The sequence below is a fragment of the Schistocerca gregaria genome, unplaced genomic scaffold (genome assembly GCF_023897955.1).
Source record: "Schistocerca gregaria isolate iqSchGreg1 unplaced genomic scaffold, iqSchGreg1.2 ptg000394l, whole genome shotgun sequence".
Lineage (NCBI taxonomy): Eukaryota > Metazoa > Arthropoda > Insecta > Orthoptera > Acrididae > Schistocerca > Schistocerca gregaria.
Window position 1 is genome coordinate 382,844 of NW_026061833.1, and position 25,740 is coordinate 408,583.

General features: G+C 46.0%; 1 protein-coding gene across 1 annotated transcript in view; it reads right to left on the reverse strand.

Moving 5' to 3' along the window:
• Positions 1–15,176: 15,176 nt before the first annotated feature.
• Positions 15,177–25,740, reverse strand: part of LOC126310129 (uncharacterized) — a 150,414-nt gene continuing 139,850 nt past the window's right edge. The window contains exon 4 of the mRNA XM_049992107.1: positions 15,177–15,399. Coding sequence (XP_049848064.1) covers positions 15,177–15,399 — 223 coding nt within the window. The remainder of the gene's footprint in view (positions 15,400–25,740) is intronic.

A 25,740-nucleotide genomic window follows, 5' to 3' on the forward strand; every position in this document is an offset into this window, starting at 1 on the left:
CGAAACGTTGCTGGAAGACGACAGTGGTACTCGGCCAATATCCGGATAAGATTTCAACAACATAAGCCTCTAAATCAACCGAATGCTTGATCGCCACTTAAAAAGTCTGAAATATTTGCTACCGGTATGTCACCGAACTTTAAAGATAACAGAACAAGATTACGTAGGAGGAATCGATTGTAACGATGGGGCGCACTTTGCAGGTGACGGCGGCTTCCCTTCCCCTGGAGAAGGGCAGCGCCGGGCAGGAACCTGCTCCACGCGGCCGCGCCTCCCTCCCTTCCTACCTCCCTCCGCGCTGCGCGGCGCCGCATCACGGCCTATTTTGGCGTGCGTGACGTCACGCAGCAGCCAGACGGCCGTAAACACGGTCCCCTCACACGACTGCCACGTGCCACCTGTCAGGGACGGCTCACCGCCACGGGGTCGAATGGGAAGCTGCACTGGCAAATTGTATGCGGTATTGAAAGGGCTGCGGGGAGTGACCGGGCTGGCAGCCGTACGGTATTCGTTCCTCTTACCACAGTTGCCGCAAACACGTCCAGTCCGTGATCCGTCCGTATTCGTCTTACTCTGTCGAACGTATCCTAATGGCAATGTCCACGGCGTGAACCGGTTCATAACAAAGTCGCCAGCTGCTGATACGCTGTATGAGAGGCAGTCTGAGATTTATGCGCTCACGTGTTCGGTCGGTATCTGGCATCTAAGTCTCCGCTCTGCGAACCAGTTCCAAGTACATCGCGCATTTCAGGACTTATTAGGGCTTCTACCCATTCGATTTACGCGGGAAGAATGACAACTTAAAAGCGCCTCTATACAATGTAACGAGGCAGTCTTGTCCTTGCGATTCTTACCGGAGCGGCACATCGGAGGATGTAACGTACTCCTACATTCATCATTTAAAGATGGTTGCTGAAACTTTGTAAGTAGGCATCTCGGAGTAGTTTACGACTGTCGTCAGGAGTCTGCCAGTTCAGTTTCTTCAGCGTCTCCGTGACCCTCTGCCACTGGTCAAACAAGCCTGAGATCGTTCCAGCTGATCCTCTTTGTACACATTCAGTATTCGCTCTTAGTAATGTCTGGTACGGGCCCAAAAAACTGTCGAGCAGTAGTCTAGGATCGGTCGCACAAGTGATTCGTAAACTCGTTCCATTTTTCCAGCTACCAATAAAGACAAGTGGTCCACCTGCTCTATCCACGTCGGAGCCTACGGGTATGTGACCGTTACATTTCATGTCCCCACGAAGTGTTACACATAGATATTTCTTTGAGATTACCGATTACAGTTGTGTCTCACTGATATTACTGTAACAGCATGCGTTTTTTTTCTCGTTTTGTGAAGTGCAAAATTTAACATTTCAAACATTAAAGCAAATTACCGCTGTACCACTGTGAAATCTTATCAACATTCGGCACTATTTATGAAGCTTCCTCCACACAGTACTTCACTGTAGATAACTGAATAAACTACCAAAAAATCTCACGCTAATACTATTGTCCACAAAGTCGTTATTATTCAACACGAACAGTAAGGGTTCCAAAGCAAGTCCCTGCGCACACTAAAAGTTAATTTTACATTAGTCGATGACTCGCTATCCGACATAACGTACTGCGTCCTCCCAAGAAACGCTGATTCCAGTCAGAAGTTTCTCTTAATGTCCTATAAGGTCGTAGTTTCAACAAGCCTAGATGTAGTGCTGAGTCAAATGCTTTTCGGAAACAAAGAAATTGTGCAAGCACATGACGGCCTCGGTCCGTGCTTCTCACAATGTCGCGACAGGAAAGTAAATGTTGCTTTTCACATAACCAACGGTTTTGGGATCGACGCTGTTTGGCATAGAAGAGGTAATTCTGTTTTAGATACGCCATTATGTTTGAGCTCCAGTATGTTGAAAGGTTCTATAACAGGTGGATAACAAAGATATTTTGTCTATGACTTCTGCAGCCTTTCTAGTACACAACTAGGCTTGTGATTTGTTTAAGTAAATGCGCACAGCTTATTGTTCTTTGGATGTCGGGTACGTTATGGTTCCAAGAGTAACATGTTCTGTACAGAATAGGTATTTCACTGGGCCCTGGAAATCGTTCAGTCACGACGGTTTTGGCTGTTTCTCAAAGCCACTGATACCCCACCATGTCCACTGTATTTGCATTGGTGCGAGAATCAAACTGCAGCAGTACCATAGGATATTCGTTAGTAAGGGCCACGAATAACAATGATCCACCGTGAATCTCAGATACGAATGTGAACATTCTGGAGACTTACACCCAGTCGGGAGGTTCTCTGGTGAACTGGTGTCACGTCGCGGCATCACAGAGCAAGCCGTGTGGCCGGGCCGTCGCCCGCTCCACCCACGCACTTGTGCTCGCCACTCCAGCCAGCCAGCTGGAAACACAACAGAGGCCCGCCGCAGACAACTCGCCAACTCGCCGTCGCCACATTTGGCTTATGTCGAGTGTAGGAAAAGGCAGGTCTCGTGAAAGAGTGTGGAATCTATTCAGTTCACAACTCTCAGTTAATATGCCGCTCAAACTAAAACCGGAAAGGATACCGAGCATTCTCCCGCACGCTAGGTACGACAATCGCACACTCAGCAGCGGGCCTCTCGTAGAGACGTTCACCGTTCACCAAACAGTAACAACATGTAAGAAACTTCTCTACAGAGTGATTGACAATTCACATTACACACTTCTACAGGTGTGGACAGTACTCAGTATATAAAATTTTACATAGGAACCCAGGGCTGGAAACGTCATCCAACGACGCTACAGAGCATCGAATTTATAGGAGCCGACGCCTGTACGCGTACGTATATACAGTGTGATACCGCTATGATGTTACAGACTTTCCAAGGTGATGAAGTAGGATGCATGTGTCAATTTGGGGTTGGCCTCCCAGTACTTGAAACGAACGAGTCGAAAGTTATAAGTGGAAACTCTTGTGAAACCTCTGACAGTGTCAGACACGTACTGGTACTATTGTTGCTTTCAGACTGCGGTGTGTGTAACATGATTTGTAAAGCACCCTGCCTATTCGTGGTTCACAAGGCCCTCAGCATCATTATTACAATAAGCACAAAATAAACCAACACGCTTTAATATTTTTTTATCTCATAGAAGTGGAAGACTCTTTCGGTACATAACGACAGACGATAAATACTGTTACGAAACGTACGAAGCCGGAAGCTGTGGTCGAGCCGTTGTAGGCGTTTCAGACCGGAACCGCGCTGCTGCTGCGGTCGCAGGTTCGAATCCTGCCTCGGGCACGGATGTCTATTATGTCCTTACTTTTAAGTTTTAAGTAGTTCTAAAACTAGGGGACTGACGACCTCAGATGTTAAGATCCATAGTGCTTAGTGCCATTTGAACCATTATTTGGAAGTTACGAATTGCTATATTCACGTCTGGGACTAGAATGTCCATAGTGTCTTTATACTGGGGATGCATAATGTAGGCGCATGTCTTTATTCCAAACTGTAACGGACTGTCCAGACTCTTAACTGTAGGCATTTTTCTTCAAAGCGTCGTTGTACGTAGTGCCGACTGAAAGGCAGGCAGAAGACGCACAGCAGTCGCAAGTGTTGGACTTGCATCAGTGCTGTCGTAGTACCGAAAGCCAAAGTGGAAGGCAAGTCGCAGTATAAAGTTCCTGATCACCAGTCTTTGCGCCAACGTACGCTATTAAATTCGGAACCGTGCGGTGTCTATAGAAGTGAGGGCATGTCGATGACGATGAGTCGGTCGTGTGGGGACCGTAAACTGCGCGCGTCCTCGGTGCGACTGGACACGAGTGGGCCGGATGCCGGCACCGCCCCCACCGAGTTACCTCCCGCGTTTGCCGCCGTCGACAACGAAGACGTGGTAACAAACACACGTACTTGTTACAGTCAGCGAGAATCGACTCGCAGAGCCGCGGCGCGGACCTAACAAACCGCGCGAGATCACTTTTCGCACTCACTCAGCACTGCGGTGGTACGGAACGAGAACGACCGGCCACCCTGCTGCGACGCTAGCGGCGCTCCGGGACGCAGACGCACCTGCTGGCGCGCAGTGGCGGCGGCGTCGGAGGCGGCGGCGGCGGCGGCGGCTGCAGCGTCCGTGTGGCAGCAGCGCGGCCAGGCTGCGCCGGCGCCAGACTGCGCCGCGCCGCTCGCTGGTCGGCGCTGCCAGCCACGCCCCCAACCCCCCCTCCCTCCACCCCCCCCCCCCCGGCCACTCCCACCGCCACACACCCCCGCCGCCGCCGCTGGCTCGCCACCGCCGTCGACGGCGACAACGACGGCGGCCGGAAAAGAAGCCCGGGCCAGCGCGCCCTCTCCGAAAGCCGCACACGTTTGCGCGGCATTCCAACAGCCGTCAGCAGCATACGCGAGATGCGGTAGCGTCCAAGCCCGGGTTCCCGGGTTCGATTCCCGGCGGGGTCAGGGATTTTCTCTGCCTCGTGATGGCTGGGTGTTGTGTGATGTCCTTAGGTTAGTTAGGTTTAAGTAGTTCTAAGTTCTAGGGGACTGATGACCTAAGATGTTAAGTCCCATAGTGCTCAGAGACATTGAACCATTTTGAACCATACGCGAGAGTCGGTTACTCGGCCGATACCGCTGCTCAGACGGACTGGGGAGTGCTCCGCGTCCTCTGCCGATTTTGGACGCTAGGCGACTTCATTGCTGGTATGCGGTCACGGTCACATATCGTCGGTGGTCGGCTGAGTTTACTGATCGACCGGTACGGAAGGACAGAAACTGCAGTAAATCACCGATTGGACAATGAGTGCTGGTCGTTATTTTTTAGTGGCGTATACGAGGAATAGGGCCAAAAATCTTCACAGTTTCCGTACTTCCGATTCGTAAATATCATCACAATTTTAACTTCATTTCAATTCCCCACGCCTCTCCATTTCTTACGGAAGTCGGCCCTGACACTCTGGCTACGGCTCATTCTTTCACAAACATTTTCCCATGTTCTGCTAACTTTTTATGAACTGTCAGGTTTGCATTTTTTAAAGTGGTCCTTATTTGTTGTCTCGAAATCAGTGAAGCGCGGTCACGTTGCAGCCCGTCTCGTCACCTTGACGTACAGACCTAACACCACAGTAGGAGAAACTGAAATCAGTTTGTTCTCCTCGGTCGATTCGGCCGACGTTCTCACACACTAAATTTGCACTTTGACAAACCCACAAGTTTATTTCGAGATCGGAGTTTGTGGCACCTTGAGAATGAAAAATACAGTTGTTGTTGTGGTCTTCAGTTGTACATCCCCTCTGATTCGGCCAACATCAGTTACTTTGCTGCCCAAACACCAAAACTCAAAAATGGTTCAAATGGCTCGGAGCACTATGGGACTTACATCTGAGGTCATCAGTCCCCTAGAACTTAGAACTACTTAAACCTAACTAACCTAAGGACATCACACACATCCATGCCCGAGGCAGGATTCGAACCTGAGACCGTAGCAGTCGCGCGGTTCCAGAGTGAAGCGCCTAGAACAGCTCGGCCACCGCGGCCAGCACTAAAACTCATCTACAACTTTATTTCATAATCTAATTCCCTCAACATCACCTGATGTAACTCGACTACATTCCATTACCCCTGTTCCGCTTTTGTTTATGTTCGTCTTATATTCCCATTTCAAGACATTGTCGTTTCTGTTCAACTGTTCTTCAAAAGTTCTTTGCTCTCTCTGACAAAATTACAATGTCGGCAGCAAACACCAAAGTTTTTATTATTTTCTCCCTGAAGTTTAATTCCTACTTCAAATTTTTCTTTCGTTTCCTTTACTGCTTGCTCAGTGTACAGATCGAATAACATCGGGGCTACACTACTATCCTGTCTCACTCCCTTCTCAACCACTCGTTCCCTTTCGTGCCCCTCGACTCTGACACCTGCTATCTGATTTCTCTACAAGCTATAAACAGCCTTTCGCACCCTGTATTTTACCCACGCTACCTCCACAATTTCAAAGACATTGGTGTTCCAGTCAGCAGTTCAAATGGTTCAAATGGCTCTGAGCACTATGCGACTTAACTTCGGAGGTCATCAGCCGCCTAGAACTTAGAACTAATTAAACCTAACTAACCTAAGGACATCTCACACATCCATGCCCGAGGCAGGATTCGAACCTGCAACCGTAGCGGTCGCTCGGTTCCAGAATGTAGCGCCTAGAACCGTCCGGCTACTCCGGCCGGCCCAGTCAGCAGTGTCCAAAGCTTTCTCTAAGTCTACAGTTGTTATAAATGTAGGTTTTTACACTTCTAAGAGAAGTTGTAGGGTCAGTATTGCCTCGCACGTCCCTACACTTCTCCTGAATCCAAACTGGTCTACCTCGAGTTCAGCGTCTACCAGATTTTTCACTCTTCTGTGACGAACTCGTGTTAGTATTTTGCAACAGTGACTTATTAAGCTGATAGTTCGATGTTATTCTCACTTGTCAGCGGCTGGTTTCATTGGAATTGGAATTATTACACTCTTCTAGAAGTCTGAGGATATTTCGCCAGTCTCATACAACTCAGATGAACGAGTTTTGTCACGGCTGTCTCTCACAAGGCTGTCAGTACTTTTGACCGAAAGTAGTCTACTCCCGGCGCCTTGTTCCGTGTTTGGTCTTTCAGTGCCCCGACAAATACTTCTTGCAGTGTCATCGTCCCCGTCTCATCTTCATCTACGTCCTCGTCCACTTCTGTAACACAGCTCTCAAGCACATTGCTCTCGTATAGAATCTCTATATACTCCTTCAACCTCTCAGCGTCACGAGGGATGGCCGCACGGTCTACGGCGTCTTGTCAGTCCGCGTGGCTCCCCCAGTCGCAGGGTCGAGTCCTCCCTCAGGCTTGGGTCTGTGTGTGTGTGTGTGTGTGTGTGTGTGTGTGTGTGTGTGTGTGTGTCGTCCTAAGCGTAAATTAGTTTGAGTCAGATAACCTCAGCAGTTTGGTCCCATAAGACCCTACCGCAAATTTTTCAATCTTTCAGTCTTCCCTTCTTTGCTTACGACTGGTTTTCCAACTGAGCTCTTGATATTCATACAGTTGTTTCTGCTTTCTGCAAAGGACTCTTTAATTTTCCCTTGGTGAAATATGCTTCTAAATCCTTACATTTCCCTCTAGCTATTCCTATTTAGCCATTTTGCTCTTCCTATCAGTCTCGTGCTCTAGACGTTTGTATTTCCTTTAGCCTCTTCATTTGCAGCAAACTATATTTTCTCCTTTGATCAATTAAATTGTTAAATTCTCCTGGGTTAACCAAGAGTTTATATTGGGCCTTGTGTTTTACTATTCTCTGCTGCCTTCAGTAGTTCATCTCTAAGTCTACTCATTCCGTCTTCCACTGAATTCCTTTCCCCTATTCTGGTCAACCTTTGTCTAACACTCCCACTAAACCTCTCCACGTCCTCTCTCATTAATTTCATACCCTTTTGCGTTTTCTTTAGCTTTTCATCCAAAATTAACAATCAATAAGTTGTGGTCAGAGCCCACGTTTCCACCTGGAAATGTCTTGCAATTTAAAATCTATTTCCGAAATCTCTTTCTTACTATTTTATAATCAATCTGAAACCTTCCAGTGTCTCCAAGTCTCTTGCTCCTATACAAATTTCTCACATGATTCTTAAACCGAGTGTTACCGATTATTAAATTAGCTTTCTTCAAAACTGTACCAGGCGATTTTCTGTTTCATTTCATTACCCAGTTCCATGTTCACCTACTATTTCTCCTTCTCTTCCTTTCCCTACTATCAAGTTCCAGTCCCCCATCACAACTAAAGTTTCGTCTCCCTTAACCGTCTGAATGATTTCTTTTATTTCATCATAGTTTTCTTCAATTTTCTCGTCATCTGCGGAGCTAGTTGGCATATAATCTTGTACAGCTGTGGTAGGTGTGAGCTTCGTGTCTCTTTTGGCTACGATATTGCTTCAAATGGCTCTGAGCACTATGGGACTTAACATCTATGGTCATCAGTCCCCTAAACCTAACTAACCTAAGGACATCACACAACACCGAGCCATCACGAGGCAGAGAAAATCCCTGACTCCGCCGGGAATCGAACCCGGGAACCCGGGCGTGGGAAGCGAGAACGGTACCGCACGAGATGTAGGGTTTACAATATTGCGTTCACTATGCTGTTCATAGTAGCTTATCCGCATTTCTATTTTATTATTCATTATTATTAAACCTACGCCGTCATTACCCCTAATTACATCTACTTGATTTTGTATTTATAACTCTGTATTCACCTGACCAGAAGTCCTACTCACACTGCCACCGAACTTCACCAATTCCTACTACATCTAACAACAACCTCTTCATTTCCCTTTTAAAAATTCTAACCTGCCTGCCTGATTAAGGGATATAACAGCCCACGCTGAGATCCGTAGGGCGCCAGTTATGTATCAACTTATGACGGCATCCTCCTGCGTAGTCCCCGCCCGGAATATTTTACCGAAGAGGGTGCTAATATCATTTAACATACAGTAGAGCTGCATGTCTCGGGAAAAATTACGGCTATACTGTAGTTTCCTCTTGCTTTCAGTCGTTGGCAGTATCAGAACAGCAATGCCACTTTGGTTGATGTTACCGGGTCGGCCAGATCAGTAAATCGTCCTGAAGTTACTGAAAAGGCTGCTGCCCCTCTTCAGGAACCGCACGTTGGTCTGGCCTCTCCTCCGTTGCATTTACTGCTGTCTGTACTGCTGAGGCACGCAATCCTCCCCACCAACGGCAAGGTCCAGGGGAGATATCATAATCGGGATGTGAAGGGAATCTGTGAATTGCAATCACAGCTTAATTGGAAACCACAAATAGGCAAAATCTTTAGTGGGCATTTTGGACGTAAATTATAACCTCAGAAAATAATTTGTCGAATTCACAAGGGTGACGAATTTTATGCTTAGAATCACCATAGTGGATCTTTCTCGCGTTGCGGCATGTGGGCATTAGCTGTTTACAAGATATTATTACTGCTTACTGTTTCTATACCGGTTGGGTAGTGACTGGGTTGTATGAGGTATTTGAAAATTTGGTGTATGTGTTTCCAGTGTTCAGTGCTTTAGGTGTTTACAATATCTTTTTCCAAAATTCATGTCCGTCATTCAATTATATGTTGAATGACAGTCATTGAAAGTTAATTGCGATGTCTGTTTTGGTGAATTTGAAGTTGAGATGGGTGCTTGAAACTTCGTTTTTCAACGTCATCACGGATCATCTTGAGTTATTCAACAGATCTCTCTTTGTTCATCTGATACAGGGTGTCCCAGAAGGAATCATCAGTGTTCACGATACGACGGAAACGATCATTAGAAACAAAAATGTCTGGTAAATATGGTGACTAAAATGTGTACTTTAAGAGCTGTGAGCTCTTGTTCATCTCCTCTACTGTCAAAGACTTTTTTTCCTTTTTAGGATACGCATTTTAGAGCCCATGTTGACGACAATTTTTTTTCTTCTTGTGAGGCACACTACCTTCTCTAAAATATGGAAAGCATAGAGATCGCAGACAAAAAGACTCAAATGTCTTAAGGAAAATTTAATCACATCAGATCTATAGAAGAGATTTGTTTCACACTGTAAAGGTGAAGTGCATCTTTAGGGATGCATTTTAGAGCCCAATTCGCTATACTTTTTCGCTTAAAATGATCGCTCCTGTCGCATCTCTGATAACAGACCATTCCTTCTGAGACACCCTGTTTATTCGCACAACTGGTCTGATTATTCTAGTACCCGCCATGTTCTTTTCGAAACAGATATAGCTGATCAAGATGCACGATGCATTTAGCACGTTTAATCTACACTCCACAACCACACTGCGGTGTGTGGCGGAGGCTACTTTCCACACTAGTGCCACTTCCCTCTTTTCCAGTTCCCGTCACGTACAGTTCTTGGGAAGAACGACTGCACGTAAGCCTTCGTGTCGAGTCGGATCTCTCTAATGTTATCTTCTTGATCTTTTGGAGAGGTATACACAGGTGGAAGTGCCACAATGCAGCACTCGTGTTCGAAAACAGTTGCGTCGTGTCATCCCACCCTAGAAAGTTAAAAGAGACGGTATGCTCTTCGATAGAGCTAACCCATCCTCCCCCGTCCCTCCAAAAACTGACGAAGGAGGTCGGACGCACTGTGACGAAGCCGTCAGCTGATGTTATCGAGCGATAGCGCCTGGTGGCTGCTGTCGACACAGCCTCCTCAGCATTGTATACGCGGCTGGCCCGTAGCAGAGGGCAGAGCTGGGCGGACGTGGGGGCGGCCGAACAGCTGGCGGGTCTGTGAACGGCCGCGTCGGCAGCCAACAGTTCCACAAACAGTAGGCCACCGAAAAGAAGCTCAACCAAAGCAAAGTGTGTCTGACCACACACTGCTAGAACAAAAAGAGCACAGAAAACAGTAAGGTAAACATGATGATTATGAAGAACTTTCCTGGCACCTGCAGTGCTGTAGAATGAAGAAAAGTGTCAGCAGCGGAAACGCACGCACTGACTGAGTCGACCGTCCCCTCGTAAATGAGGGACAGAATCGTGACGAGAGTTTCTGCGCCGGTGCCGCGTCTTTTCGTGTGAGGTGACTGCTAGTGGGCTGTGCGCAACACACCTGTTTCCAACGGATCTTCCGACACGAGACTGGCGACACGTTAGTTTTTAAGGCGGACTAGGCAAGAGAAGTAAGTACTCTGAGGCGAAAAAATCTCGCATTTCTGGGTGACGGCAGTGGAAATACATCTCAGACGTCGTAGCTCACGTCTGTAGTACCGTAGTTCAGTCGATGATAGACAAGAATTTCGTCGGCGGGTTAGTTGCTATTGTCAGCAAAGAGAAGCGTGATTCCTGCAACAACTCCATCTTTAAATGTAACCGTAGGCTTCCGCGGCCGTTGTCAATGTCAATAAAATTCTTCTGGGTTAGAGACCGCATTGTCATTTATAAAATTCCAACGTTTCGGCGTCTGTTGCAAGACGCCTTCCTCAGGGTGTGTTGCTAACTGCTAACTGCAACACACCCTGAGGAAGGCTTCTTGCAACAGACGCCGAAACAATGGAATTTTATAAATGACAATGCGGTTTCTAACCCAGAAGAATTTTATTGACAACTCCATCTTTCTCTGACTGTTGTACATCTAATGATACTCGTACTCGACAAACTGAGGCAACAACTCACGGCAGTCATATTCCACTTAGGGTAAGGTGGGGTAAATCCGAACGGGTGGGTAAACCTGACCGACCTCTATTTGTAAGAGACGCCAAAGCGGAGCGATTTCGCATTAGTGTTACCATACAGAGCATTCAAAATAACGAAAATGTCACCTTCACAGCTTTGCCGCATTTGACATTTAGACACCCAAAACAGTCCGCAGCTCGTGGTCGTGCGGTAGCGTTCTCGCTTCCCGCGCCCGGGTTCGATTCCCGGCGGGGTCAGGGATTTTCTCTGCCTCGTGATGACTGGGTGTTGTGTGATGTCCTTAGGTTAGTTAGGTTTAAGTAGTTCTAAATTCTAGCGGACTGATGACCATAGATGTTAAGTCCCATAGTGCTCGGAGCCATCTGAACCATTTTTTGAGCACCCAAAAGACAACAAGTGTGTTTTCGATTCCTTCAATTTAATTTTTGTGCAAATTGCCTCACTAGATTTGCCTTATTAAATAAAACGATCGCAAAACAATCGGTAAGTGATTTTGTAGTGAATTCAGTGACCTATTCAGTGTATGTATCCTTTTTGTTGGAAATTTCGTGTAACTTGTTTCTATGTGTGTTTAATGAAAACTGGCCTGGTGGGGTAAAGCCGACCGCTAAATGGTGGGTAAATCCGACAGCATTTTTTTTACCGTTTGTGTGTATGCAAGTATTTATTTAGGGAAACCAAGTAAATTTTTGTTTATTTTTTGGAGAAATGGTACGAAATGACAAACGAAAAACGACAAAACGCAATCAAAACGATATTCGTCGATTAGTTGCTGCAATGCAAAAGGGCATGTCTTTACGAACTGTCGCTTATCATTTTAACATTCCGAGATCGACATTGCTGTTGCACCGCCGTACAATGAAATCATCTTTTTTCCAATTAAAATTTACATTCATTTAACTTTCAGTACATTTAGTACTCTAAACATTGTTATTTTTTGAATACATTTTGTTCATTTATGTGAAAAACATAATTGCTTACAATTATTTCCCAAAAAACGGTTCATTTAGAACTATTTCTGTGCAAAATCAGCCAAACAAATATGGGGTCGGATTTACCCTACCATTTTTGCAAATGGCAAAAATGGGCTTTCCTTAAAATACGGATATCTCAAAAACTATTGATGATATAACAAAAATATTTTGCAAACAGTTGCTCCTTTATATTACCTGTAATTTAAAGTACATAACATTAAGATCCGACCTCGAACGTTTTATAGCTACAAGAAACTACAAGTTTGGATTCACTCCACCTTACCTACATTCCACCTCGCATACTGGAACGATATACTGGAGGACAGGTGTGAGCTGTTCAAATGGCTGTGAGCACTGTAGGACTTAACATCTATGGTCATCAGTGCCCTAGAACTTAGAACTACTTAAACCTAACTAACCTAAGGACATCACACAACACCCAGTCATCACGAGGCAGAGAAAATCCCTGACCCCGCCGGGAATCGAACCCGGGAACCCGGGCGTGGGAAGGGAGAACGCTACCGCACGACCACGAGCTGCGGACAACAGGCCTGAGCTGTACGCTGAACTAGGCGGTTGGTCCACCGCTCGTTGTCTACCATAACCACCTTAACAATACTTCAGACTGTGGAATATGGAAATGTGGCACACTGGAAAGCGACACATTTACGACCTCATTGAAAACCATAGACCGAGTCTAACTTCTCGCACTGAATACGGTGGGATTTTTCCTGCTTCTGCTGCTACATATTCCTCGGCCTGTCTCGTACCTCTTCACAAAAAGGACAGAAGAACGGATGCACAGAATGCGCTCGATGCAGCTCTGGAGTAGTCACGATACGTCGCGAACGACATATGAGACGGGGCAGCAGCCTCGTCAGGCTGCCGCCGACAGTGGCATATACAGGATGTTACAAAAAGGTATGGCTAAACTTTCAGGAAACATTCCTCACACACAAAGAAAGAAAATGCGTTATTTGGACATGTGTCCGGAAACGCTTACTTTCCATGTTAGAGCTCATTTTATTACTTCTCTTCAAATCACATTAATCATGGAATGGAAACACACAGCAACAGAACGTACCAGCGTGACTCACTTTGTTACAGGAAATGTTCAAATTGTCCTTTTCTTTATTTGTGTGTGAGGAATGTTTCCTGAAAGTTTGGCCGTACCTTTTTGCAACACCCTGTATACAGGGTAGTAAGCACGTCGAATGGTCACGAAAAAAAAAAATTCTGAAGGAGTTAGATTAAATTTCTACTTTCAACAACGGATGACAACTCTCTTTAAGACGCAAGGATCAGTACGTTGAGGATAATACTAAAAAGCGACATCAAATGTAGGCGACACGTAAATCTGTAATAGGTAACGATACAGCTATGAGGAACAAACGTGAATCTTTTTTTTTATTGTGTTTCTTTATTTTATTTGATGATGGATCGTCGTTAGTACCATTATTTATTTTTTACTTAAAATTCACAAACATCTGTGGGATCATAATTTTCGACATACGACTTATGTAGTTGTGTGACATTGTAACTGCGAGAACGAACTGTGCGTAGTGAAATTCTGGTGCAGCAGTTTCTGTGTTGCGACTGCAAAAACGTTGAGACTAACACGTGAAATGCATTACTGGAAATAGCATGAAATCAGTTAACGGTGAATATATTGCGAACTGTAACGTTGAACTAAATGGAAAAAGACGGTTTCTCAAGTACTGCACAGAGCCATAGTATTATGCAATGGAAACAACGCATGAACGATGCTAACGCGAACAGTACGAAGTTTCTCAATAAACGCAAATAAACTGTGCAGTGTGTTACGTGACCATTCAGAGCAGCACGTGCTACGGAGTGGGAGAGTGTACGTGCCACGACCATCCACACTTAACTAAGAGTGGCGCCTTCTTCAGGGTGTGCGGTTGTTGACAATATGAAAGATTCGATGATAAAACCGAGGAGCCAACGTTCTAAACACAGCCTGAAACTGACGCTTAAAGAAGCTCACGCATTCGTCTTCAACATTACGGTCGGCGAGTGGCAGCATCGACAATCGCTGTCGTAGCGGAACACCGCACCCCAGCCACGCTGTAAAGCGCAGGAATACGAGGGTTTTTGTGACGGACGGTCAGGGAGGGACTGCCAGTATATATTAATCGCTCTCAATAAAAATGAAAGGTTTTTCTTTTGCCGTAATGATTATTATATATTTTGAGCAAGCAGTAAAGGAAACCGAGCAGAAATGTGGAAAGGGAATTAAAGTTCAGAGAGAAAAAATGCCGATGATACTGGCGTTCTATTCGAGATGGCTAAGGACTCGGAAGAGCAACTGAACAAGATGGTCAGCGTCTTGAAACGAGGTTATAAGGTGATCATTAAGAAAAGTGAAACAACAGTAACAGACTGCTGTCGCAGTAAATCACGTGATGCTGTGGGAATGAGATTAGGAACTGAGACACTAAAGTAGTGACACCAGCTTTGCTTTTTATTTCTAAAAAAGAGAAATATGTTAACACTGAATGATAAATGCTAGCAGAGACTGTTCTGCGGATACCTGTACAGAAGCGAAACCTGGACAATAAACAGCGCAGAGAAGAAGAGGAAGGAAACCGTGGATTAGACTGGCAGATAGAACAGGTAGTGAGGAGTTAATGAGTCGAATCGGGGAAAAATAAATTTGTTCTATAGCTTGCCTGTAAGAAGGGATATGTTGGCAGAAGAAATGCGAAGACATCGAGGAGTCAAATTTGCTAACGAAGTGTGAAGGGTGCAAACTGTACAGGGGTATTGAGGCTCGAGTGCAGTAAACAGGTTGAGACGGACGTAGGTCGCAGAGATGGAGAGGTTTGGACAACCGAAACACAGCAGTCCCCGCACTGCGACAGGACAGGGAGCAGCCGAGGCCGGGCCAGCTACTTTGCACAGCTGTCTGGCTGTGGATGGCCTGGGCCTGCCCAGCCCCCCCCCCCCCACCCCCCTCCCCCCCTCCGGGCGCCCTTGGCCGGCTAACAGCGGCCCTGACATCAGCCCGGCTCGGTGTGTTTACCGCGTTTAGACGGGGACGGGCAGCCCGAGTCGAGCAGGCGCGCGGCCCGGCCTCCCTGGTCGTGACTGCGTTCTAATAGCAGGTGTCTGGCCGCCGCTGCAGAGCGGCCGCCATCCCCGCAGGCCCCGAGCGTGCGCCTCGGCCCCCCGGGTTGCCTCAGCCCACAGCACTGGGCGTGCTGCCGCCAGCGCAACGTGGACACACCGAAGGAACGCTTTGCGCGTGTCACTGGACGAACAAAGGTTCACAGTATCGTGCTCGCACGAACACTATGTCATACGCTCGACACGAGCACCGCGCGTTGCTGGAGAAACATCGAAACGGTGGTCCATTTCGTGCCACACGGTAATCGACAGGTCCCTGTTTACTGAATTGACATGTTCAAAGACTCAACTTCCCAGCTCTTGAAGAGTAGCTGTCAGAGGTGGGACAGACAGTGTCTTTTGTGTCTCCCCACAGAACAAATTGCAAGGTGTGAGGTCTGTTGACCTGGTAATACAAGATCTCGTTGTCCACCTCTCCCAGTCCAGGTGAGGCGGGGCACAATCACGCCTAAAAATGAAATCACTAGAATTTTCGTGAAGCTCAGGAAACAACCAATTTTGCAGCATGTCCTGGTATGACATTCTTTAATAGTTTCCAACGCAAAAAAGGAAAGTCCATAAACTTAAAAGTTTAGGCGAGCCTCCTTCATGTTCGACGACGACGTCTGGATTCTATGACGCCAAAATTCTTTCATAATGTCGTTTGACTTTACCAGTTAGATGAAACTTCGATTCGCCAGAGCCGGCCGGGGTGGCCGAGAGGTTCTAGACGCTACAGTCTGGAACCGCGCGACTGCTACGTTCGCAGGTTCGAATCTTGCCTCGGGCATGGATGTGTGTGATGTCCTTTGGTTAGTTTGGTTTAAGTAGTTCTAAGTTCTAGGGGGACTTATGGCCTCAGAAGTCAAGTCCCATAGTTCTCAGAGCCATTTGAACCATTTGATTCACCAGGAAAGACGACCCGTTCGGAAAGTGTCCTCTGCCATATCCAGGAGAACTGAAGTACAAAATTCGTAACTGCTGTTACGGTGGCCGGGACACAATCGCTGCAGTAATGCAACTTACGAGGCTCCATACGTATGTGTCGTTTCGAAACACGCCACACCTCTGTTGGAGGAAGATGAAGTTGCTGTCCTGCCCGTCTTCTGGACTTCCGAGGGCTCCGTGTGAACGCGTCTCGAATACGCTCCAAGTTTTCATCATAAGTCCATGTCCGACCAGTGCTCTTTCCTTCGAATTTGATACCAACTTGCAAGAATTTCGTATGGCGCCCATAAATATACTTTTGTAGATTCGGCTTCTTGCTGAATCTACGGCGGAATGCACGTTGCACTTCAATAATGAGCTGAATTGGCGAAAACTACAACACAGAGAATGCTTTGTCTTGTGCTGTGGGCACCACGTTCCTACAAACAAGAGTGCAGCTGTGCCAAACTTTGACCCTCCCTCTATCCAGTTACGCGCATGCGCAACGTGTTTATGTCCCTTGTACGTAGTTTGTGATAAACAACTGAAATCTGCTTTTTCTTCTGAATCACAGGCAATATATATATAGGATGAGTCACGTACGGCGTGCGGTTTTCGTAAGATGATAGTATGTAGAGCGCACTTTTTTTTTAGCGTTGGTGTCAATGGGAACATTGAAGCATGTTATCTTTTTAATTTTTTTAATGGATCCGCATACTTTTAAAACTGCATTTGATAAATCCTGAGAAGATAATTACAGTGATAATGTGTTCGTTAACGTCCACGTTGACGTTGAAACCGTTCGTAAGAAAAATGCGACAGATGTCGGAGCATTTGAGAGCACGATGGCTGGAATCGGCAGCCAGGCAGAGCTGCCGTGCTGCGCGGCGTCGGAACGTCAACACATCAGCCTGTTAATTGTGTGCACTGCAGGCTGCTCATTCCTGCTTCGACATTCCTCGGTTGCAGACATTACACCAATTAGGAGAAGCTGGATGTACTACTTTTGTGTGGTGATTGTAAATGAAATGCCGTAAAAGCAGCACGGCGGTAAAGGGCTAGTGTGCCACGCGCCAGGAAACTTCACGAATCATCAGGGCGCTAGTGCGGATAGACTCTTCGCCTTTGAAAAGAGGACAAGAGAGTAGAAGACTGCAACTGCTAGGCAACACGAAGAAGCTGTCCTGGCTACGATGCTAATGTATACGCACAGTGACTCGGGCCATATTGCCGAGGAATGTGGACTCAGCCAGACGATGGTCATTCGCATCCTGCACCGACAGAATTTCCAATCCCTATCATGTGGCACTACACCGGGCACTCAACGACCGTGATTTCGAACGTCGTACAGAATTTCGTAGGTTTGCCCTTCAGCACCGAGAGACGACACTACGTTTTTTTAATGTGCGCATTTTACCGATGAAGAAACGATTACTGACCACGCTACTACAAATTTGCGTAACGAACACTACTGGGCAACCAAAAATCCACACTGGCTTTGTCAGGTGCAATGTCAACGGTCGTTTAGCGTAAACTTATGGTGCGGCCTCATAGGAATTTACACTGTGGGAATTTACTTCATTTCAGGCGTTGTAAATTGACATTCGTACGCTCACTCTGGCGGTTCTTCTGAAGAGCGACCAGTGCATAGTCCACAGACAATGCATACAGCTGCAACGCAACTGTTGCACAGTCCATCGTCCATTGTTGAAACGCAAATACTTAATTACAACTTTGCCGAACGTTGGATATTACGAAATTCTGTTGTCAAATGGCCTGCGAAGTCTACCGACTAGACCCCTCTTGCTTTTTTTCCCTTGGGGAGCACTGAAAGAAGCAGTTCATGACGGAGCCTCAATTGCGGCACACGACTTGTGTCGGCGAATCGCCAGTGCATGCTCTACGATATCATCCACTGTTAACTACACCCGTTCATCGTTCTTTCGAACGGCGATTGCAAATTTACCTTTCAGTCCATGGTCAACAATATGAACAGACGTTTAAATAAAGGATAAAGTTTTTTTTAAGACAAAATTTATGTTCTGCGATTTGGATGGTTACCAATTCATTACTAGTAAATTGTTTATTACATTTATATGTGTACGAAATTGCATTGCAATATAAGATAAGTTGGAAGCGTGTACTGCTGGTAACAGTGTTATTACGCGCTTACGTTCAGCATGAAACGAAGTTTCGTTAGGAAGAATGTTTATTTTGTGGTCACCATTATATTTTTAATAAAATGTTTAGTGGAATGAATGTATCCCATATGACATAATTTGGAGCAGTGAAGATAGACTGTTGTTCGACAGCACATATTTTACTTGTAAGAAGCACACAGCCATGTACAGGAAAAGATACGTCAAATCTTCCTTCTAACATTTAGATATTTAATACAGTAGATGCTTCTTACAATGTATAAAATCTCCTTAATTTTGAAGAATCAACAGTTGATTTCTCTGTTTCAGCTCAGGTATGTCTGGGACGATACACAATTGTGAAACAGTTTTCCTAAGCTCTTTGTGATACGCTAGATTCTAGCAAAATTTTTGGACATTTGTGGTAAGGTCTTATGGGACCAAACTGTAGGGCTCATCCGTCCCTAGGCTTACACACCACTTAATCTGACTTAAAGCTAACTTACGCTATGGACGAGACACACGCCCAGGCCCGACGGAGGACTCGAACCTCCGAGGAGGGAAGCCGCGAGGACCGTGACAAGACGCCCCAGACCGATCGGCTGCCCCGCGCGGCTACATTTTAGCCTATGTCGTATCTATGTAGAACATTCGTAGAGGAACCTGCATCTAGGTCGTAATTGGTTCAAGAGGAGATAAAGTCTTATTCTTGTATCGCAGGCCTTCCTTACGGCTTACAACTACGCAGCCTGGTTCGAAATGTCCGCCTTGCAGCGTTTGCACCGCAAATGTCGTTTCCGGCCACCGCCCTCTTACGTTCCAGGACATTTCTAGAATTTTGTAATTACAGGTTTCAACATTAACAAATGCTATATCTCTGTAATTGTGTTCTCAAGACCTAACGAATGCAGTTATAAAAAGTAGATGGTTCAGTTAAAAATAAACAGTACTTACTTCAGTATCTCAGTTGATACCAACGCTCAAGACGAAAAACATACGTGCCCATGAACGGCGTAACATTTGGCGAAAACCACGTTTTGATAAGTATAACCATTCACGAAATAAAAGGCGTGTCACTTCTTACGTGAATCGCACCTTTCGTAAATGTGATTTGTTGTAAAGGTAGAAGTCAGAAAATTATTGTCCTCACTGTAAACAAATAAAAGCTGTTCTTATTTTGTGTTTCTTTCCTTTTGATCTTCATTTTTGTTCACTGACGCTATTTAGTAAAGAAAAGGTAGGCCATTTACTGGTAACGACGTAATACGGGAGCTTCACTTGTGACGCAATACGTTAGTTTTTTGTTGTTCTGTACTTTGCAATAAACCAGTGGGGACCGCGAGATCGGTAATGGAAATAATGAATATCACCTCAAAGTGAACTTATAATTATCTAACGAAATAAAAAAGTACTTCCTGTCACACGCAAGAGTTTTCTTATTTACTAATTAAGGGCCTGAGAGAAGGGTCGGTGTTAAAGAGGGCAGGGGCCCGTTCCCGCACTCCCAGAGCCCACGAAGGAAAGAGGTTCGACAGGGTCAAGAGAACTTTATTGGATCAAATACACTTATTTCTTTTTTTTAACGGGATCCTACAACCGCCACCAGAAGTTTCCGAGTCGTGTTCGCGTAATGAATGTAAGGGGGACTGCCTCTAAACCGTTTGCTCTGAGGATCAATCGTGAGCCATGAATCATTTTTAAGTGTGCCCTCTAGTACTCGGAACGCCCCCATGGGCAGGAGGATCCTCGAATAATGCGCCTAAATAGTTCGATAGTTGTGTGCGGTACAGTGCATGGTGGCAGAACGCCTCGTGAGCCGTTGTCAGGTGGAATCACAAGTCCAGAGCGTTCTCGGGAGCGGCTTGTAACACAGCACCACGCCCTCCAGCCAGTTGACGGCGTTCGTCTTGAAGTGGGAAATTAAGTGGTGTCTGGTTGTATGAGTTGGGCCGGCGTGACAGACTCTGGCTGTCGTCGCAACAGGACCGCCAGCACACGTTGTACACACAAGACGCCAGCAGCTGCCTGTCACAGCACGTGTTAGGCGGTGCGCCTCCGAATCGACGACGGCACAGTGCGCACACAAAGGGTCGTCGGTGAGACGGATGGAATGGAGGCGCTGGCGTGCGGCTAATTTGCCGTTCACCACCACATACCACAGGGAACGAGCGTAGTGGGCAGAGATGGGGTGTGCACGGCTCGCCACACCCCGGTCCAGCGGATGGTTGTTGATGTTCGACGTTAAATGGGTTGTCGTGCCTGGTAGTTGCGGTAGTAACCACTCGTGCTAGGCGCCCTCGTCGCCGGTAGATCCTCGAACTCAGTTCGACCAGAAAAACGGGGACGTGGGCGAGAGACGGAGCTATGTGGCCCACGGTGACCGGTGGACGAAGATCTCACGGCGCGACGACGTGTACCAGCGTCCCCGTCTAACTGTCGGTGGTCGCGGTCCGTGCGAGCCGCATCGTCCGTAGGTACAATACCAGCGCCCGGCTGTGGACGTGAGTCAATCCCAGGCCTCCTGCCAGTGGAGGCTGCGCTAAAGTAGTGTAGCGAGCTATGAATACATGACCTGCACTCTCAAATTGCCCGTATGCCTCCTGGAAACAGTGGCCCACGACAGCTGTTAGCGGTAAAATCTGCGCAAAATTATTAAGTTTGGACGCTAGGTAAGTGTTGACGTAACGCGTTCGGAGAATCGTATCCATATTGCGGAATGTACTATCACAGAGCAGCACCCGGGTCCTTTGTAGTAGTCAGCGATATGTGGCTGTCGCAGATCGGCGAACTGTCCTGGAGAACTGCACCTCCAGTGCGTTCAGTGAGGGAACTTCTTGGAAGGGGATCGCTGTCGGGTGTAGAAGGCCTCTCCCGACATCCACGTATGTCGTCTTGCGCATGTTGACGATGCTGCCCGATTCCGCGCCGTAGCGGCACAACCACTGAAGAGTCGCCTGGATTTCGTCGCTCGACCGCACGAAGAGCACCGCATCGTCTTTGAAGGCAGCACATCGGAAGTTCACGTCCCGAATGCAGATGCCTTACAGTCATTGGCGAAGGCCGTGCAGTGCAGGTTCGAGGGCCACCGCGAATAAGACTCCTCATAAAGGACATCCCTGTCCCACCAACCGTCCAAGAGGGATGTGTTCAATCTCTTGTCGGTTCAACATAACCCGGGAGCGCGCCCGGTGGGTTAAGCGTAAGATCGCCCTTGCTGACGCCTGCGACAGGTCCATGCGTTCGAGCACGGTGCGAAGGAAACTGTGGTCGATATAACAAAAGGCGCGATCAAAACCGACGCCGACAACAGCGCCTCGGCAGGCCGCTGCCAGCGCCGTGGCGTCGCGGTAGGCGCCAAGTGCCCCGTGGATGTTGTTGTCTCCTCCTGAACACGTCCGGTCAGGATGGACCACGTCTCCTGTGGTGGGCTGAAGGCGAGTGCGCAGGATACGGGCGAAAAGTTTACAATGCGCTGAAAGGTGTCTGTTGGATTCATTTCACGTTAATTTCTTAAATCTGTTGTCATTTACGGCATAAATTCCTCTTCTAAATTTACTGTGGCGTTTCTGACTATCTGCGAGGAGACTGAGCAGTGGAACGTGTTACTTTTACACATAAACAAGAACGATCTGTCACACTACTACACTTTAAAACACAGTTTATATGCAATTCATGTCACACAGTCTCATACGGAACCTAAATTCGCTTTCTTTTATGTACTGTATATAATAAGATACTGTCATCCCCCTTCCCTTCTGTGTGAGAGGATGAATGAGCAAATGTATTTCTAGTTGCATGCTTGAGGGTAGCAGACAAGCCTGTCTGCTAGAGAACAGTAGGACCAACGTCGGAACAGGTAGCTATGCTTTCTAAAAGCAAAGAGGTTTCTATCCTTAGTATGGTTCTGTCCGTCCCTTGTCATGTTGGTATAGGAAGCTGCCCTTCTGGCCACTTCCATTTTGTATACGGAAGCAACCTTGGTAGGAGCGCAGGTCAGTCTGTCCGCGGCGAGCGTCTGAAGTGGTAAGATCTCCGGCTAAGCGCGTGTCTGCTAAGTCCGCAGGACAATGGATTTCTTAAGTTCAGCCTAACTGAAAATTTAATCAACTTTATTTCAGGTTTAGCTCTAAAATATCTAATGTTATCTTAAGTTGCAACGCAGTGTATTTCGAGTGCGAACTTCAGATTATTTTACAGTAGTTGCTTTGTCACTAGTTTGTTAGTAAAGTGGAACCACGTGTTGATCAGTAACTCTAACTAAGATCATCAATCTTAAATGCGAATGTGCGTGAGATTATAACGTCTCGCCTTAACAATATTTTTCAATATAGCAACTTTTCTTTATGTTCAACCCACGTGGGATGTACTTCGTGAGACCAGTACCACGTGCTTATACAATTGTTTGACCCATCAGGTTAATAGTAAGACGATAGTAACCAGTTCGAGGTTTTTCTTTTGTAAATTGCTTTTCGATCTAATTTATTTTAATTATCAAGATTATCCCCCCATGAACCATGGACCTTGCCGTTGGTGGGGAGGCTTGCGTGCCTCAGCGATACAGAGGGCCGTACCGTAGGTGCAACCACAACGGAGGGGTATCTGTTGAGAGGCCAGACAAACGTGTGGTTCCTGAAGAGGGGCAGCAGCCTTTTCAGTAGTTGCAGGGGCAACAGTCTGGATGACTGACTGATCTGGCCTTGCAACATTAACCAAAACGGCCTTGCTGTGCTGGTACTGCGAACGGCTGAAAGCAAGGGGAAACTACAGCCGTAATTTTTCCCGAGGACATGCAGCTTTACTGTATGATTAAATGATGATGGCATTCTCTTGGGTAAAATATTCCGGAGGTAAAATAGTCCCCCATTCGGATCTCCGGGTGGGAACTACTCAGGAGGATGTCGTTATCAGGAGAAAGAAAACTGGCGTTCTACGGATCGGAGCGTGGAATGTCAGATCCCTTAATCGGGCAGGTAGGTTAGAAAATTTAAAAAGGGAAATGGATAGGTTAAAGTTAGATATAGTGGGAATTAGTGAAGTTCGGTGGCAGGAGGAACAAGACTTCTGGTCAGGTGACTACAGGGTTATAAACACAAAATCAAATAGGGGTAATGCAGGAGTAGGTTTAATAATGAATAGGAAAATAGGAATGCGGGTAAGCTACTACAAACAGCATAGTGAACGCATTATTGTGGCCAAGATAGGTACGAAGCCCACACCTACTACAGTAGTACAAGTTTATATGCCAACTAGCTCTGCAGATGATGAAGAAATTGAAGAAATGTACGATGAAATAAAAGAAATTATTCAGATAGTGAAGGGAGACGAAAATTTAATAGTAATGGGTGACTGGAATTCGAGTGTAGGAAAAGGGAGAGAAGGAAACATAGTAGGTGAATATGGATTGGGGCTAAGAAATGAAAGAGGAAGCCGCCTAGTAGAATTTTGCACAGAGCACAACTTAATCATAGGTAACACTTGGTTCAAGAATCATAAAAGAAGGTTGTATACGTGGAAGAACCCTGGAGATACTAAAAGGTATCAGATAGATTATATAATGGTAAGACAGAGATTTAGGAACCAGGTTTTAAGTTGTAAGACATTTGCAGGGGCAGATGTGGACTCTGACCACAATCTATTGGTTATGACCTGTAGATTAAAACTGAAGAAACTGCAAAAATGTGGGAAATTAAGGAGATGGGACCTGGATAAACTGAAAGAACCAGAGGTTGTACAGAGTTTCAGGGAGAGCATAAGGGAACAATTGACAGGAATAGGGGAAAGAAATACAGTAGAAGAAGACTGGGTAGCTCTGAGAGATGTAGTAGTGAAGGCAGCAGAGGATAAAGTAGGTAAAAAGACGAGGGCTGGTAGAAATCCTTGGGTAACAGAAGAAATATTGAATTTAATTGATGAAAGGAGAAAATATAAAAATGCAGTAAATGAAGCAGGCAAAAAGGAATACAAACGTCTCAAAAATGAGATCGACAGGAAGTGCAAAATGGCTAAACAGGGATGGCTAGAGGACAAATGTAAGGATGTAGAAGCTTATCTCACTAGGGGTAAGATAGATACTGCCTACAGGAAAATTAAAGAGACCTTTGGAGAGAAGAGAACCACGTGTATGAATATCAAGAGCTCAGATGGCAGCCCAGTTCTAAGCAAAGAAGGGAAGGCAGAAAGGTGGAAGGAGTATATAGAAGGTTTATACAAGGGCGATGTACTTGAGGACAATATTATGGAAATGGAAGAGGATGTAAATGAAGACGAAATTGGTGATACGATACTGCGTTAAGAGTTTGACAGAGCACTGAAAGACCTGAGTCGAAACAAGGCCCCCGCAGTAGACAACATTCCATTAGAACTACTGACGGCCTTGGGACAACCAGTCCTGACAAAACTCTACCAGCTGGTGAGCAAGATGTATGAGACAGGCGAAATACCCTCAGACTTCAAGAAGAATATAATAATTCCAATCCCAAAGAAAGCAGGTGCTGACAGATGTGAAAATTACCGAACTATCAGTTTAATAAGTCACGGGTGCAAAATACTAACGCGAATTCTTTACAGACGAATGGAAAAACTGGTAGATGCAGACCTTGGGGAGGATCAGTTTGGATTTCGTCGAAATGTTGGAACACGTGAGGCAATACTGACCTTACGACTTATCTTAGAAGAAAGATTAAGAAAAGGCAAACCTACGTTTCTAGCATTTGTAGACTTAGAGAAAGCTTTTGACAATGTTGACTGGAATACTCTTTTTCAAATTATAAAGGTGGCAGGGGTAAAATACAGGGAGCGAAAGGCTATTTACAATTTGTACAGAAACCAGATGGCAGTCATAAGAGTCGAGGGGCATGAAAGGGAAGCAGTGGTTGGGAAAGGAGTGAGACAGGGTTGTAGCCTCTCCCCGATGTTATTCAATCTGTATATTGAGCAAGCAGTAAAGGAAACAAAAGAAAAATTTGGAGTAGGTATTAAAATTCATGGAGACGAAGTAAAAACTTTGAGGTTCGCCGATGACATTGTAATTCTGTCAGAGACGGCAAAGGACTTGGAAGAGCAGTTGAACGGAATGGACAGTGTCTTGAAAGGAGGATATAACATGAACATTAACAAAAGCAAAACGAGGATAATGGAATGTAGTCAAATTAAATCGGGTGATGCTGAGGGAATTAGACTAGGAAATGAGACACTTAAAGTAGTAAAGGAGTTTTGCTATTTAGGAAGTAAAATAACTGATGATGGTCGAAGTAGAGAGGATATAAAATGTAGACTGGCAATGGCAAGGAAAGCGTTTCTGAAGAAGAGAAATTTGTTAACATCGAATATTGATTTATGTATCAGGAAGTCGTTTCTGAAAGTATTTGTTTGGAGTGTAGCCATGTATGGAAGTGAAACATGGACGATAACTAGTTTGGACA